Here is a 17,997-nt window from a genome sequence, read left to right on the forward strand (position 1 = left end):
GTAATTACTTTCACTCTTTCAGACTGCAATCTTTTGGGCACAGCTCCTTCCCCCCACCTTTTCACTGTAAGACTGTAATAAAAGAGCTGGTTTTCCAGGGAGCTTCTTATGCATGTCTCCTGCTGAAGCTGTGATTTTGAGCCCTCGTTCTGTAAGGGCCAATGTAACAATGTTGTTCATGGGCCCTGGTGTTCTATTTAGCAACAGGATACAACCCTGTGTAATACAACACCTGTGATTACTCCTGAATGAGGGCTGGCTGTTTACTGTGCAGGTACAGTCTGTTACCTGCAGTCACCCACGCAGTGGAGAGAAGGAGAGAGAGACAGAGAGACAGAGAGGGAAAAAGAGGGAGAGAGAGAGAGAGAGCAAGCCCTTCAGTAAAAGAGACACTCAGAGGCAAAGCCACACTCCTGGAAGATTGCAGCGCCTTGAGTGTCTCCTCCACCTCTGCCCAGACGTGTGTGTTTGTATGTGTGTGGTTGTGTGTGTGTGGTTGTGTGTGTGTGCGATGTCAGATTCACAACAGACGTGCAGCACTCCTGGGTGATTTGAGAGTTGCCCTCTGTCTGTCTCTCTCTCTCTTTATCTGAGAGCTGCTGGAGGAAGAGGAAGAGAAGGAGGAGAATAAGAGACTCTGAGATCTCGGTCACCCTCACTCATCTATCTTGTCAACATCCATAAAGATGATGGACAGAAAGAAGTGCGGACAAAAGAGAGAGAGAGGTAGGAGAGAGAGAGTAGATCATTCCAAGCCGGTCAATAGAGGGCTGGCGCCACGTCACAGCATCACCTTCCTCCTCCACTTCTTTCTGTTTGTTTTTCCTCCACAGAGCGTTCCTTTGTTCTGCGCCCAACAGAGGGCACGGCCTCGCAGCCTACTTACATTGTGGTCTTCCTGTCACCTGACGCGTCTCAGTGAAAAGGTGACCGTGAAGGGACAAAAACGCGCTCTCAGCGGAGCGGAGCCGGTAGGAAGCACATCGGGAAGAGCTGTCAGGTGTGCATGCTGGAAGCCAATCGAATCCAAGGGAAAATAGCTACACGATCTGGCTTCTGATGGGCTAGAAGCTGGGAGAGACTGGTCGCTTCTGCACACATCTGACCCTCCACTGAGTCTGGGTCGGTGATGAACAGTGGAGCACACTCATCCATGTGTCCCGGCAGTCTGTAGTTTAACTGATTTCCATCAAGTTTCGATATTAAAGAACCGATTTGCATGTTCTGGGGAACCACTGAAAGCAATTTCCTGGTTTGGCAGACTCCATCACATTCTCTGTAGACACACACTAACAAACACACACATACACCCTATAAAACATGACAACTTGTCAAAGGGTATTTGAAGCTATGTGACACATAGTGACTATGGCATATAGCAGTTAAATGAAAGAGTAAGAGGTCTATTAATACTGGATGATGTGGTGTGAAAGAGCTAATAAATGTGTCTCTGAGAGGGGGTAGGCATGTCTCTGCACACGCACACGCACACACACCCTTATAAACACACACATCTGTAGGTGTGTGTCGAGTTATGCAAGAACCTTCCAGGAGCCGATGATGTCATCAAGAAACAGTACTGGCTCTTCACGGAAAAACGGCATGTTTCCCTATCAAGAGTTTGTGGAAATCTGATTTCCTGGAGAACAAACCCAAAGGAATGGCTTCAAGCCATGAACCACACACCAAGGCCTTTAATCCACACCGACACAGCCACAGACGTCACACCACGGTTGTTTTGGACAGGCGTCAGAACCTTCCGGTGAATCAAGTCTCTGTGTGAAGACGATCTAGTTTGACTCTGAACTCCTACTGAAGTCTCATGGGAATATGTGGAGATATCAGTCAGTCCTGTTGAGAGCCAGCAGCCAGACCAAGTTGAGAAGCCGCTTTTATATTCGAGTAGGCTGTATTAGAATCTTAGCCTACAAATAATCTGTGTTTATGAGGAAGCTCTCTGATTCACAGTCCCCCTTGACGAACAGAGCAGTGAGTCTTGTGCCGATCCTACAGTCCTCCAATTAGCATGAGCATGATCACGGTACCAGGCCCTCACAACGTCGTCACTAAAGCTACCCTCTCCCGGCGTCCTTTAGCGCCGGTCGTGGCCGTTACTATGGTAACGGCGGCGGTCGTCAGCTCACCTGGGGAGGAAGACGCTCTCCACCACGTAGAAGTCCTGCATGAGGACGTCTCTGTCGGGCTTGGAGGTCAGGTTTCCCACCGTGTAGCCGATGCCCAGCTGGATGGCTCCCTTCAGAGCCGAGGAGGTGGTCTGGGGGAGGGGGGAGGGGGGGAACACAGAGCCACGTCAACCACTTCACCACTCTTATTCTGCGTACCAATTGGGCTCTGTTTACACAAACTGTGTTTCTACAAAATATATCATTGGAGAGAGAATTAGAGATAATTAGAGTACCAAACAACAGAAGTCTGGGCCCGAACTAGATTTCAATAGATTTATTGGATAGAAAGAAGGTCAAATCAACATAACATGTCGTACAACAGTAAATTAATCCCCGTGCTTGGCGCTCAAATAAACAACACATTTTTTACATCATTGGGAAAACAACAGCCTATACATACTTCCTTTGAGGGGCTGCCATGTTAGAAAAATATAGCCGATAATTCAATGTGAAAGGGCTCTCAGGCACGGACAACTGTGAAAGGTCAGGGGATAAAGCTCTTTAGACAGACGTTTGAGCCAAATCAAAATTAAGGGGCTCTAGGACTGCACGGTAATAAACAGGGGCGGGTTCCAACAGCGACGCCATGAAACCAGCCTCTCAGGCTGCCATGAGAGGCCAGTAAACCCCCTTCAGAACAGTGAGGCCCTGTTGAGCTGAGGCACTTCAACTCTTTACCTTTTTATACGTCTTCTCCCCGCCCGTGTTCCGAGACCCGCCCACTCCATTTTCCGTAGCCGTCGACATCTGAGTGGAGAGACGGAACAGTGAGATCGAGGCTGGTCTTCGCATCACTGACTGCCGCAGTCTCATGCACTCTCACCACAAAAGTAACGCGGGTTTACATTGACATCTAGTCATTTAGCAGACGCTTTTATCCAAAGTGACTTCCAAGAGAGAGAGCTTGACAAAAAGGGCATAGGTCAACGCTCATAAACAACGAAATAACCCCCCCAAAAAACATTGCGGGTAGCCAAAACATGAAGCCTAAATCGTGACGAGCAAATACGTGCCATTGGGCAAGGTGCTTCACCCTACTTGCCTCGGGGGGGAATGTCCCTGTACTTACTGTAAGTCGCTCTGGATAAGACCGTCTGCTAAATGACTAAATGTAAATGTGAATGTAAGAAAGAACAGAAAAGGTTTAGACGACGAAGGGGAGTGGGGTGAGGGGGAGGTCGACAGGGGCAGCACTGATCTACCTTGCTTAGGGACAACCCACGTGGGACAGGCAGAATTCAGGGCTGCATCGCTGGGGCATCAGGCCTGGCTAGAGACATGGAGAGGGGGCTAAACCAGCCTGCAGACCCTGTGGGGGAACAGAGGACACTCATTACGGCATCATTATAGAACACACACACGGACACAAAGGGCTGAGTTGCTGCATTATCAGCCAGTTCAGCTTCAACGTTTTGGAGCTGAAACTTTGGAGAAAATGTCCGGCAGCAGGGACTTTTTAATTAACTGTGAAATTTCAGTCGACAATCCTTTTGTGATCTCATTATAGCAGCCATTTCAGTGTGGAGCCCTGCAGACATTCAATTTTAATCTTATTTCCAATTAATTCACTACCAGTTAAGAGAAGCCCTTTAAGTCTATTTCGAAAACACTCGCTGCAGAATAGTCCTGGCAGTCAAGGATCCCAGATGTAAAACAGTGTTTGTGTGGCTGCGCCTGCACGTGTGTGTGTGTGTGTGCACTCCAACCCCCCTGGACCACCTCATTACAGAGCTTGCACAGACACTGCTGCCTCACCACTGTCACCCCACACATCACCGTCCACCGCCATAACAAGCCAGCTGCCATCATAACATCACTCACAACCCCACTCCAGTAACCCCCCCCCCGCCCCCCCACACACACACACACCTTCCACTAGACTGAGGATCTGTGCAGCGGGGGGGAAGGGAGGGAGAATGTGTGTGTGTGCGTGCGTGCAGCCATCCGTGCGGCAGTAACTACGCTGGATAAATGACAGTAAAGCACCCTGACAGAGCGCAGGCCCCGGCTGAGGAGGTGACAGCAGTCAGAGTGGGCGAGCAGCGCTAGGCTGCCACCGCCACCGTCACCCCCCCCCCCCCCCCCCCCCCCCCCCCCCCCCCCCGGGGCTGAAACTGACCTGCGGTACTGCCCTTATTCAGCCAAAGCAACAGCAGCCTATCCACCTCCTAGCCCCACCCCTCTTTCTCTGTCTCTCTCTTAATGACAATCTACCTTGGTGTGAGCTGAGTCATGGCGTTGCATTGTTTCATATGACAGTGTGCGCATGTGTTTCGATGAAAAGAGAGAGAGAGAGAGGGAGAGATAGACAGGAGAGAGAGAGAGAGAGACAGGAGAGAGAGAGAGAGACAGGAGAGAGAGACAGAGAGGAATTTGACCGGAAGGAATTACTCTCTGCGATAACCTCCAAGACTGCAGTAGCCTCAGCACCAGAATATAAATGCACCTGCTCCTTCCAGCTGCACCATATTACATATATCCCCCTCGCCCCCCCACCCCCTCCCATCAACACCCCTTCTCATGCATTGCATTCAATCAGTCCTCAATCTGCTACGCACGCCTCCAATCACAGATTATTCTGTTTGGTCGCATCCAATCAATATTTGATGTGTGCCAGTCTTGTGATTACATGCGAGCATCTTGAACAAATATGCCAGATTTAGAGTGATATCAACAACCTGTTGCCTGTAGTGTGTATCTGTGAGAAAGGCAATGTGGGAATTGTAGTTTAAAGAGGCATTAGAGAGAGGGGAGTTTTGTTAAAGGCACATTATGTAGATACTAACACCAAAGACCCCTTTAGGGGGCCATGGAAATACGTAAACACAAACATAGACACAAACACACACACACACAGCCTGACATCAAGAGGGATGTTCATCAGACACTCAGCAGTTATCTCCAGACTCAAGCCAGCTCTACGTGCCAGCTCAGCGGTTGCTATAAACACAGGAGCAACACTCTTATGTGATTTGTCTGTTATATCTAGAAGCCACTACAGCTGCTGTATGCTGTATTCTCTTCACAGGCAGACACGGAGAGCTAATGTTGGGTGCTAGCCTCCAGCCTAGCCGAGCAAGCGGTGAGAATAGTTTACATAATACATGTTGACTCTTTTCAAATGCTAATATTATGCGAAGCGTATTTCGTTAACGCTCATGACACCTGACACGAATCACGCTCGAGACTGAAATGATACATGAAGCGGAGGAGAGGGCGCTCTGACAACCAGCGCGGTCCTCGTCGGTCTGCTCATAGCTGGTCCACTATGCTGCATGAACCCGTGAAATGCTAATGTCTGTCTGTCTGCTCCCACCAAATCACCCCCTGCTTGCCTATGCTGTTATGAATGTCATTGTGAAGTGGCATGTTCTCTCTCTCCCTCCCTCTCTCCCTCTCTGTCGCTCTCCCTCTCTGTGTCTCTCTCTCTCCTTTCCTCCCTCTCTCTCTCCAGACCACTTGACCCCTGATCCAGCCGGCTGGTGCACAGACAGCAGACCTTTTTCCAGAACAATCCGTGAGAGGCCCCACAGCTGCTGCGCTGTTGTTCCCCCGTGAAACAAAAGAGCTCGGATTGGTCCTCTCTCGCGTGCAGTGCCGCAGCCATACCTGGAGTTAGCACACGCTCACCATCACAGCCACGTGTACATGGTCTTACCCAACCGTGTGTTTGGCATGGCTAATCAGCAAGCCCTCAGTAGCTCCTTGTGGGAGGGGCAGCGGTTTGGACCCAAGTCAGACAAGTAATTGATATGGATCAATAATGAAGTGGGAGCCCAGAGCTTTACTGTAAAAAGCCTCTGGTGGAGTATAGGACCCAGGGGACAACTAGCAGGATCAGTTACATTACAGCCGACCACGCTGCTGCCTAAATGATGTGTAATCAATGAAGTGTATGTGTGTGTTTGGTTGTTTGTGTTTATGAGTGGGATGAAGAGGGAGAACGCTTGTTTGTGTAAAAGAGAGAGATAGGGAGAGAAAGAGAGAGAGAGAGATAGGGAGAGAGAGAGAGAGAGGAGAGAGAGAGAGAGAGAGAGAGAGAGAGAGAGAGAGAGAGAGAGAGAGAGAGAGAGAGAGAGAGAGAGAGAGGAGATCAGAGCTCAGGAGAGCCAGATCATCAGAGCAATCTAAATTGGTAATAACCTGGAAGTGCTTTTGGATGTGACTTAAACTGAAGCACTCCGATAGCGCAGCGGGGGACATCCTCCATGTAATAAGGCACGAAGCATCGCACACTCACACAAACACACCTCCACTTCACACAGTCTGACTGGGAATTCACAATTGCAATCACTCACTCACTTACACACACAGCCCTGCTGAGAGACAACAGACAGTGTGTGACAGCAAAGTGAACAAGCACGTGAACCCCCCCCCCCCCCCACTTGCTCAGTAAAGACACGGTCACGTGCAGAGCTAGGCCAGGGATGTGCTCGTGAAGTGTGTGTTGTATATGTTACCATGGCACCGGGAGTTTGTCTTTTCCTATCCCTCTCTCGTCTACGCCACCCAGTCTGACAGGCACCGAGCACTCAAAACAAACACACCGAACGACCCGTACGTCAAACCATAACCACACACCCTCCTTACTGGCTGTCTGACTCCATGCCAACCAGCTACAACACCTCCCCCCCGCACACACAACACACACAGACCACACACACACACACACCATACATTTGGAACGCTCAGCAGCTATCCTGGACTGCCGTATCTACGCTGCACGCCCCGACGCTGCACGCTCGGCCGCCGAGCCCATCTGGGGGGCGCTGCAGCTGCTTTTGCGATGTGGCAGCCTCCCTGTGCCGACCCCACGGCCTCTCTGTGCCGACCCCACGGCCTCTCTGTGCCGACCCCACGGCCTCTCTGTGCCGACCCCATGGCCTCTCTGTGCCGACCCCACGGCCTCTCTGTGCCGACCCCATGGCGCGCTTCGCCGTGACTCATCCTCTCGGCTCCTCTCGGGGCTTTTACACATCAGTTCGCAGATGCTTGCGAGAAGGTTGACAAAGCCTCGAGGCTTTGTGTGTTTGTGTGTGTGATAGAGTATGTGTGTGTTCCCTAGACAGTATTGGATTACTGCACCAGATAGAAGCAATAATGGTAAATCAATAATGAGCCTAGCTGGTGGGCCTGGGAGGGTGAGGGGGGGGGGGGGGCACAGATCACCAGGCCTCCGTGGCCCCTCACAACCTCAACACAGAGATGTTCAATAAGCACCACGTCTATCATCTGGTGCAGGAGGGAGAGAGAGAGAGAGAGAGAGAGAGAGAGAGAGAGAGAGAGAGAGAGAGAGAGAGAGAGAGAGAGAGAGACAGAGAGAGAGAGAGACAGAGAGAGAGAGACAGAGAGAGAGAGACAGAGAGAGAGAGACAGAGAGAGAGAGAGAGAGAGAGACAGAGAGAGCGGTATTGTCTACTCAAGGAGAAGTCCAGTCAGTCTGTCATAGCAGGCAATCAAGCAAGGGCTGGAAGTGCCAGACACCAGTCTCAGGACCTGCCAAGTCCCAGCTTCCCCCTGGTTCACCACACAGAGACAGACAGACAGACAGAGGAGAAGACAGAGGAGCACCATTGTAACACAATGTCTCAAGCTGCTCCTGTGTCATCGACAGAGAGAGGGGGGATCTAGGCTGAGTGAGATAGAGGATGAGAACTTCGGGGTACATCCAACAACATATTCCATTGTATGGATATTCATCGATGCACCCAACTGAACTGTGTGTTTACTGTATGTTTTGTGTTGTCGAGGGATCTATGTGTGGATAAAAAACAGGGCTCAATAATTGGTTTGTAGGTCTTCCTGCTGCAATTCTTCCTAAGTGAGGCCTGCCAGTGACCTTTCACTGACGGAAAACAGACAGAAGAAGAGGGGGAGAACGGAGAGAGGGACGGGACGAGCGAGCACACCAACAGCTCAGTTCAGTGACTACAGATACGACCTTTCAGAAGTGTCATGCTAAAAAAAAGAAAGAAGAGAGGAGGGCAGCGAGGAGAGAGAGAAGGAGTGAAAGCCTTAAAGCAGGGAGGACGAACGGGAAAGCCCAGGTCAGGTTCGGACGTGAGCGGCGAAGGGGGACGAACGGACGGAGAGCGGGGGGAAAAAGGGAGAAAGATAGCGAGGGAAAAGACCGAGTATTTGTTATTCAGGGAGTGTCTCTCTCCAGTCCCACTCAGCATGCAGAGCAGTGAGAGGCCTGCTTGTCCATGCCTACAGAGTCACATGGCCCTAGCCAGGAGAGAGAGGGGGGAGAAACAGAGAGAGGCACTGACAGAGAGAGAGAGCTATCTGGGCTACGGATCAAACGAGCGAGGGGTAGGAAGAGGGACAGGGAGACCAGTGTCTCCTTTTCAGCCAACCTCCAAGACTAGCGAGCCAAAGGCAAGCAGGGGTAGCCTCGTGCTCCCCGAAACCTTGTCCACAAACTAGCCGCCGTTCCAGACAACAACGTCCTACTGTAAACAGAGTCACACAGTGACAAGAGGGAAACAGAGCCCCTTTTCCTGATGACGGGGGAAGCTCGTAACAAAGTCCAGTCCTGCTTTGCCCACCTCCTCAAGCCAAGCCTGGCCTAGCCTGGCTGAACTGAGCCTAGCTGAGCCGAGACTCCGGAGTCCCAAGGTCTTTTCTCCAGATGTCAGCGTGAGGTGACAGGGGTGTTGAATATGCATGGAGCTCTGGACAGGGGCAGCTTGTTTGTTATTGTGAGAGGCGGTCAGGCATGGCAGAGAAGGGGACAGGGTCACCCTCCATCATTGATATGGGGCCAGCTGAGAGAGAGAGAGAGAGAGAGAGAGAGAGAGAGAGAGAGAGAGAGAGAGAGAGAGAGAGAGAGAGAGAGAGAGAGAGAAGGAAAAGGGCAGAGCAGAACAAACTTTCCTCATCACAACACCAGCAGCAGCCAGTCCTCCACCTCTACCCCCCCCCTCTGTCCTCCTCCTCCAAAAGTCTCTCTCTTCCAGCTTCTCATTACATTCCCATTCGCACTCTCTTCCACATATTCTCAAGGTCTCTCGCCCTCCCTCCATTCCACAGTCCCTCTCTTTATGTCTGCCCCAGCTTGGGCCTCCCAGCCCTGGCCTTGGCAAGACAGCGAGGGAACTCAGCAGGACCAAAACAACAACAACAACAACAAAGTTAAATACCCACTGACCAATCACCATGCAAAAACAACCCTCCACTCACCAATCCATATCTGGCTGATTACGTTCCAGCCAATCGCAGGCAGTGAGGCGGCCGGCCTCCTTGAATGCCCCACCGTGTTCCAGCCAATCCCAGCCAGTTGTGGGGCAGGGGGGGGGGGGGGGGGGGGGGGGGAGGGGCTGGAGGACACCAGCCTCCAGAGGTGATTGAGATCAAACTGATGAAGAGGACATTTTCTATTTTACATCCAGTTACAGTTATGCAACACTAACAAGATATGTTTCAAGAGTCCTTGACATTGGTCTGAGTCTGTGATAAACCTGTTCCCTTGGAACGAGTGGCCCTGGCTGGTGAAGGAGAAGGATAGTGTTGGCAAGCATTCATCAGTGTTGCAGGTGAGAGGAGCTGCATTTGGAACCGCCGACAGGGAAAGTTCGCTGAGTGACCAGCCACGAGCCAAACCGCATAAGAAGCCCACTGAGCCACTCACTCACACAGTCACTTCACCAGGAGAACTCTGTGTTTAGCTGTGGCTGCGGGCGTTCACGTGCTGAGAAACAACCTTCAGAAGTGGAGCATGAAGAGGGCTTCAAGGGATCTGAACAACAGTACAAGATCCAACTATCTGCTCAAGATCGAGCTCACAGCAGATCACATCAAACCTAACGAGATCGACAGCACTTTATTCATTGGGGCTCAACACTTATCCTAGAGAACAGACTAAATATGTTTACTTCAGGCGACTTTAGTTATTACACGCACCACTGCTTCTCTTTAAGCGATCATGTTGGATTAGGAAGGTGATCCGATCAAAACTACTCTCAACAGAGTTTGAGATAACTGCCAGCAATGCACAATCATCATATTTCTTTTAACCTACTACCGCATGGTTGTATGGCAAAGGTTGCTTTAATGAGCAGTCAGGTAGAATATTTTCAAATTTTATGGCTGACTACGTGAACACAGATAGTGACAGACTAGCCAAATAATAATTACAAAGTCCTGTGTGTCGTCGTTTTCACTCAATGAAAAAACTGCTGATGCATGTCTAGCCTGCATTGTGAATTAACTGAATGCAAGCACAATAGGCCACCCTGCTATACTGTACACAGACAACTCAAATGTGATTGGCTATTTAACAGCCCTAACCTGACCTGGTCTGTGGAATCTAAGCTATGTAGGTTATAAGGACCAAGCCATGGATTAAGACATCCTAAACACTACAAATCCTCACGCTTCACAGCAGCCTTCAGTCTCTCCCTCTGCCTGTTGGTATTTGCTCAAGCAGAAAAGTAAACTGATAAAACTCCAAACTTTTCCATCAAAGGAAGCCCTGGTTGCCGTGGGAGCAGGAGCCCCCCCCCCCTCCCTCGCCTGGAAGGAGTCCCAAGCTAAAACGTCTATACGCTTGACGCAACACAACACACTCCCTCACCGTCCAAGGTCAGGGACAATCCTTCGCCTTTCTACCACTGAGAGAACGAGGCGCTGTGAGTGTCAGAACGAACGGCAGGATAGATCTGCACGTGAACGTAGATGTCGTTTCTCGCAGACCGTGAATCACCTGTGAATTGCGAGCCGATTGACAAGTGTGCCTGCAGCAAAGAATTCAGTGCCTTAGATAACGGTCCCCACAGTGTTTATCCACAAATGAGGGAACGAGAAATAGACAGAGAGAAAGAGACAGAGAGACAGACAGAGAGAGAGGCCGAGAAAGACAGATATTCAGTCTAGCCAGTAGTGGTATGAGGAAGGATCAAGCTGAACACACAGAACAGCAAGAAGTACCTGCTTTTGTTAAGGAAACAAAGCTTGGCCCTATTATGGAATATTTGGTTTGGCTTTCAGATATTTTTAAGAGCATAACAGCTTCAATGGCAGAGGCAGAGAGAGAGGCAGAGAGAGAGAGAGAGAGAGAGACAGAGACAGAGACAGATATATATATATATATATATAAAGAGAGAGAGAGAGAGAGAAAGAGAGAGAGAGAGAGAGAGAGAGAGAGAGAGAGAGAGAGAGAGAGAGAGAGAAGGTCATGCACAAAATGGTCTGAGCCAGTTTCAAACCTAGACCCCTGTGGTAAAGGCCCAAGTCTGTGGTAAAGGGCTAAGTCTATGTGGTATATACATTTGACCTATAAACCACCTCCTTTGTGGTAGATCTTAAACCACTGATCCACCTTGTCACCCCCACATAAGGACAAAGCATGCCAGTCAGCTATTTTGTCCAGTAAAGCCCAGTCACTCCCACAGTGGACTTTATCGACACAAACTGCTGAGATCTGCCAAGGACTGGCTTATGTGACTTCATCTCAAATGAGCCTCACATGTCTGTTATTGTGGCTGTATAATGACAGTCAAGGTTCTGGGTACTGGAGTAGTAATGAAGAATGCCTTTCCCTGGCTAATCTTTCACCTGACATCATACCACACTCAAGACTGCAGCTTCTAGAACATTCCGCCTGATTGGAGCGAGCCATCATTGGCCCACTGCGCAATGGATACTAAGGGGTTAGGGATCACTAGCTTTCATGTGGAGGATTTCTGACTATGTAGCCTCAATGTCTACGAAACAGAATGACAATATGCTGTAGTGAAAACGCTGAAGTCCTCAGCAGAACCTGAGCACGTGACAGGGCACTTCCAAGCACACTAAAATCAGGCTGATAACTGCCTTTTGGAAAACGTCACATGACACGACGCGCCTGTTTAGTTGCTCCCCTGTCGACAGCGATGATATAGCTAACGCGCAGGAAAGGCAGATGGGACAGCGGGATCGCGTACTCCGGAGCCTGACGACGTCAGGGGGAAGGGAACCAGACGGGACGCTTCTGTAGCTGAGGTGGAAGTTGGGAACGAGGACAGTATTTGCATGGGCTACTTTCCCATTCAAACACACTTTTTTCCCCGCCGACCACACCCCAGCTGGGCACGCCACCTGACAGTCAAATCAGAGGGGGGAAACAGGAAGTTCACCAGAAAGCTAATCTCCGGTTTTAACACTCACTTAAGGGGTCACTGTCCATCCATATCTGGAGCAAGGGTGACAAAATGTTTTTACTGGATGCTACCAATGCAAAACAACACGTTTGTTGAGAGTGTGTCTGTGTAAACCTGCCAGTCAACCACAGCCTTGTCGTTCTGTCTTGTTTTGAGACTGGTGGTTTCAGTCTCTGAGGCGCACAGAATAGTGGTCTGCGATCTGTCACATGGCCTCCCACCATGTACCCACATCACATAGCAACCACTCTTCCAATGGGTTGTTCTGTTTCCTTATTACCACGCGGTTGCAGCAGTGACATGTGAAACACACACACACACTTTCCTGTTGCATAAAGACATCCTGTTGTATTCTAGAGGCCTAAACAGAGATAGAAAAAAAGCCCTTGTATTGGAGACATGAGACGTTTACAGAAACTATTACATCTAATAGAGGTCAAGTATAGTTTACAGGATGACATCTGGAAGTCCACAGTCCCTTCCCACTGTCTGGCCAGCGGGTCTGCTCGCGAGGAAACCTACCCTGCCTCACGTTGTCACCCCCAACCCCCCCCCCCCCCCCCCCCTCAGAACCAGACAGTACAGTATCATATCTCTCCATATCTCTCCATCTCTCTCCAGCCTGCTGGAGGTATTTCACATCTCCAGTCCAGCAGCTCCTTACACGGAGAGAGCTCTCAGCCCAGAGAAGGAATGTGGCACACTACTGCTAAGAGCAGTGATAATGTGAAGGGCAGCAAAGCAAAAGCTACAGGCTAACATGCTGCAGAATCTTAGGGTTTAGTTAGGCTAACCCAAAGTGGGGAGCGAGATGACATGACTACACTGTACCAACACTTGGAATACCACAAAGCTGTCTTATGGCTGTGGGAGTATTGTACTGTGAGAACATTAGACTATGTGCTGAATCTACATGGCCGTGAGCACACACTCTTCCTCAGTTTACAGCTTGAGGCGGGAAACCAACATGAGCAAACACTGAGGCAACCTTATTGGAGCCAAAGGCAGCAATGAACATCCCTGTTCAGCAAACACACTCCAACACAGCACACATACTGGCCTTCACAGCCTGGCTCAGTGGGTATACAGGGCAGAGTAAACTAATAGACAGAGGAAAAGAAATTGTGAGTTGTGAATATGCAAGCCTTATATGAAAAGACTGCATATTTGAACAATTTCAGGACCAGTGACTTGAAATTGATAAGAACTGCCCAAGATACCAGTTTCAAAACGTTTTCAATGCTTTCTGTGAGATCGAAAGCGTGAGAACTTATTCCAGTTATGAGTCTAGGATCACATCACCTCAACCACAACTGAAGAGGAACATATCTCGCGTGTCAACATCAAATTGGGGAAAGTGTAGAATTGTGCAACCGTTTTCATTACAGCGATTAAAACAGTCTATAATATGTTTTTAAAAATTACCTAATGAAAAAAAAAAATGTGTAACGTAGTTTGGAGGCTCTGCAAGTGACAATACCGTAGCATAGTCAAGCTGATGAGCCAAGCTTTTTCATGCCAGAAAAAGATATGATGAATCATGTCAGTATAAACAGTCTCATTGTAGTTTACTTGCGGCTTTTGGTTGGTCGTCTTTTAAGAAATATGGTAAAATCAAGACTATCACTCTCCCTATAACACCTCTGCGCTTGAGGGCTTGCACACACCTTCGCCACGCAACATAACGCGTAACATTCAGCAGTTTCCGCAGAAACGTAAAAATGTATAGGGTGGTTATAGCTTCAGACAGTGGTGCTCGTCCAAACCGCGGTAGGTATGGACCTCCGTCACCAGAAACTTGATAGTCATCGATGGCACTTCAAGCTTGTGCAGATCAAATCAGATTATTGCCTATCCAGATGTGGATGCAGTCACTGGTATTCTTATTTGGAGATCATCCATTAAAAAAATAGTTCAGGTGTTCAAAGACAATGCTTTTAACAATAATGCAGTTATATACACACACACACTGCACAACCCGTTGTCTATACACACTGCACAACAAAACAGACTAAATGCCCTGTAAAGGTGCTCCCTAAAGATACAAAAAATCTTACCCAATATTTTGAGGAGATGCTGCTTAGCCTACTCTGTAAATAAAATGCTGTCAGTGCGCGGTTTTAGTCCAGTTATGATGTTATGTATGCGAGAGGATGTGATGGTATCTTCACCTCCGTCCGAAGCCCTGGTTGATCTGACTCTGCGGCGCTGCTGTACAGGGAAACATGCAGTTCTCTCTCAGAGCCCTCTTTCCCCACCTCTCAATAACGCGTTTGAGAGTGTGCGCGCATATTGAGCGAACACAGCCATCTACTGGGCTTATAGATAAATTGTTCACACAGTGATAGTACAGATATGGCTGAATACGGAATAGTAGAATGCAAAACAATGAATAAAGGACACTCTTATTCGCAACAAAGAATACCATGGTGCTCAAGAATACAGTATTTTATGTCAATTGTATTAATAGAACACAAAAGACATAACAGAACCCTAAATACACAGAACCAAAAAAGACACAGGTAAGTGGATTTATACACAGGTGAACACGATGAGACTAACAAGAACAGAAACCACTCAATGAGACACAGGTGAAGACAATGACATTCGGGTTTGGGCTGGGTCTGTAGCCGGTTCTAGGGGTGTGCCTTCAGCCGTCGAACACACACGGGTCCACCGAGGACAAGAGGGTTGCCTTCGAAAAGTTTGGAGGAACTCTTTGCTGGGTCCATTGATGGTCTGCAGGAGAGGTAGCCAGACAGAGCGTTAAACATGGATTTTATTATAAAAATGGAAAGACACAGGTGGACACGATGAGACAAACAAGAACTGAAACCACTCAATCAGCACTAGGGCAGCACTAGGGCAGCACTAGGGCAGCACTAGGGCAGCACTAGGGCAGCACTAGGGCAGCACTAGGGCAGCACTAGGGCAGCACTAAGGCAGGGCAAACCTAACACAGGGGGGCACAGCTGTGGCCGTGACAGGATCAGAACATTTAGGTTTTAAAATATGCCTGTATTTTATATTTTTTTCATAATATGTTAAACATCTTTTCACTAAACACTCAGTTGTTCTGAAAATCCTCTAGTTGGCAGTTATGTAACAATGACATCAGACCACTTCATACTAACAATGCATACAACAATAATGTCTAGCAATGGTCAAAATGTTACGTGTACTCGGATTGGATCAATAATATATATTTTAAAGGTAATCAATTTAACACATTTAGATCTTCCACTTTAAAATGCTGTCTACAAGAAATGAGATGACGTTTCCTTAAATTGACCATACACACACACACATCTCATACACGTTCACGTTTGAGAACAAAGGACATACCTGTTTAATTCAGTAGTAGGTTGCATCCAACCAGGCAAAGAAAAGTAACTCCACCAATGACATCTTGGGGGTTAAACAATGGTTGGATAACTGGATGAAAATCTTTAAACAGCTCATACATTGGCAATTCAGCTTTCTTGGAAATGAAGCAGATGAAGCCCTGCGAGTCGCAAGTGGACTAGAGCGCAGTAGCAGAAGCAGAACTTTAAAACAAAAAACTATTGTTGTTTCCATTCTGACGACGCACAGAGGTCTTGGACATCAAGAAAAGGTTTGAGTGCCAGCCGACACAGACGTGCCATAGTAAAGCCCTGAAGCACAGTGGCAGAAGCAAATAAATGGGGCATCCAGACAGCTGAGGGCGCAAGTAGATGCGCTACTTACTATCAAAAATGATGGCTCTGTTGGTGATGCCTGCTTTTGGGTCAGAGGATGGCGGGTTGGTTGGTGGAAGTGTTTGAGATTGTGGGCACTCTAAATACAATAAAACATGTTTTTGAATGAATAGCCTACATCATGGAGCAATATCTTATTACTTTCTAAGAGCAAACTAATTTAAAATGATACCTGTCTTGACAGAATGAATGTAGCCATTCTTTCCTTCCATGTCAATACTGCTGCACCCTGAATGACCATCGATAAGAAGGTACACTCGACCATCCTGATGGCATGGCACACCAGTCTGGACAATGCCATCGTCGCAGTTTCTCATTCCTTTCTTCTGACTCCAGATCTTCTCGTCTTTGCACCACATTTCAGTAATCTGGCTTCATCATTCCTTACAGGTGATGCAGGTGAAGCTCTGCTGAACAGTTGCTAATAAACATAGACATGTAGTTGTTGATGATAAAAAATGAGTTCAGATGAGTAATAAAATATAGCGTTAATGGAAGTCAAACCTCCTGCAGTAAGAGTAGGCAGTTCATAACACTTATTCTTTATTACAAAAGAGCCTATGGTAAATACTGGAACTCGATTAATTCAAGTGCATGAATACTTCAAAATATAAAACACAAAGTGGGAAAAGGAGATATCTACATTCAATCTGTCAATAAACAAATGTTACTTACTATTTATGTCTAATTCCTTGCCATCAGCAAAACGGATGATCCCGAAGACTAACGCAGCTAAAAAAACAAACGCAATACATTAGGGATTACAATATACTTTGAGAATGCTTTCAAAAACTTCTATAAATGTTCTTAACTCACCTGCCAGGGCACAGAACCGTTTGGGGGAGGTTTTCAGCAACCACAAATGAACTGTGCACATCTTCCAACAGGAAAGTACTAGGTATACTACAAGACTGATGAAAAACTAAGTCACTGGGGGTGTCAGAAGCCACCTTGTTGAATGTATCTCCTGAGAAGCTTTTAAGACAGTTCAAGTGTTCAAAGACAATGCCTTAAACAATAATGCAGTTATGTACACACACTGCACAACAAAACAGACTAAATGCCCTGTTAAGGTGCTCCCTAAAGATTAAAAAAAAATCTCACCCAATGTTCTGAGGAGATGCTACTTTGCCTACTCTGTAAATAAAATGCTGTCAGATTGCAGTTTTAGTCCAGTCTCCAAGATGTTATGTATGCGAGAGGATGTGCGGGTATCTTCACCTCCGTCCGAAGCTCTGGTTGATCTGACTCTGCGGCGCTGCTGTACAGGGAAACATGCAGTACTCTCTCAGAGCCCTCTTTCCCCACCTCTCAAGCAAGGACTTCTTAGAGTGTGTGCGCACATATTGATCCAACACAGCCATCTACTTGCGTTATTGATAAATTACACACATGAGAGTCAGAAAGGGGTTAAATCGCCATTAAAGTTTGCACAGACAAAGAATTTACTTTAGCAGGAAGGTGCATACATTCAACATATAGGGATCATAAGTCTTGAATAGTTGTGTACAAGTCTAACTAACAGTAAAGGGCTGTACAAATTTAGGATAATATAAAAAATATAACAGTGCAGACATAGTTGCATACGGAAGCGCATAATGCAATAAACAAATAATGCACTCTAATTTGCAACAACGAATACCAAGGTGCAAAGTCAATTTTATTACCAGAAAGTTAAGAGTAAAGTGAAATTATTTTGCACTCTCCCCCCAGATGTTCTTTGTGTCCCGCTCCCCCCCCCCCCCCCCCCCCCCCCCCCCCCCCCACCAAAATTAAGGTAAAAAATCTAATGTCAGGAGTCAGCAGTTAGGGCTAGGGTGTAAGCATTTTAACCCAGTAGGACAGGGAGTGGGTAAAAAAAAGAACTATTTGCTGAGGTCTTCTCAGCATTGCCATCTTCACTTCCTGATCAGACTCTAAATGGATCAG

General features: G+C 47.8%; 1 protein-coding gene and 1 long non-coding RNA gene across 5 annotated transcripts in view; both read right to left on the reverse strand.

Annotated features, from left to right (window-relative positions):
• The window catches only part of pip5k1bb (phosphatidylinositol-4-phosphate 5-kinase, type I, beta b), a 33,609-nt gene extending 19,074 nt beyond the window's left edge, over positions 1-14,535 (reverse strand). For all 3 annotated transcript variants that reach the window (XM_047048175.1, XM_047048174.1, XM_047048176.1), the window contains exons 1-4: positions 14,386-14,535; positions 3,389-3,495; positions 2,865-2,933; positions 2,145-2,275 (exon numbers count right to left, since the gene is read on the reverse strand). In XM_047048175.1, the coding sequence (XP_046904131.1) occupies positions 2,145-2,275; positions 2,865-2,933 (200 nt within the window). In that variant the 5' untranslated portion in view covers positions 3,389-3,495; positions 14,386-14,535. The remainder of the gene's footprint in view (positions 1-2,144; positions 2,276-2,864; positions 2,934-3,388; positions 3,496-14,385) is intronic.
• A 289-nt stretch (positions 14,536-14,824) lies between these two features.
• On the reverse strand, positions 14,825-17,792 carry LOC124486499. Of its 2 annotated transcripts, XR_006958280.1 has the most exons (6): positions 16,885-17,792; positions 16,744-16,800; positions 16,241-16,489; positions 16,058-16,147; positions 15,674-15,736; positions 14,825-15,067 (listed from the first exon to the last, which is right to left on the reverse strand). It is a non-coding gene; the product is annotated as an uncharacterized LOC124486499 (long non-coding RNA). The 2 variants fall into 2 exon arrangements; XR_006958279.1 differs by having other exon boundaries at positions 16,744-17,792.
• Between the last annotated feature and the right edge of the window lie 205 nt (positions 17,793-17,997).

Source organism: Hypomesus transpacificus, chromosome 24 (genome assembly GCF_021917145.1).
Source record: "Hypomesus transpacificus isolate Combined female chromosome 24, fHypTra1, whole genome shotgun sequence".
In the NCBI taxonomy this organism is placed as follows: Eukaryota; Metazoa; Chordata; class Actinopteri; order Osmeriformes; family Osmeridae; genus Hypomesus; species Hypomesus transpacificus.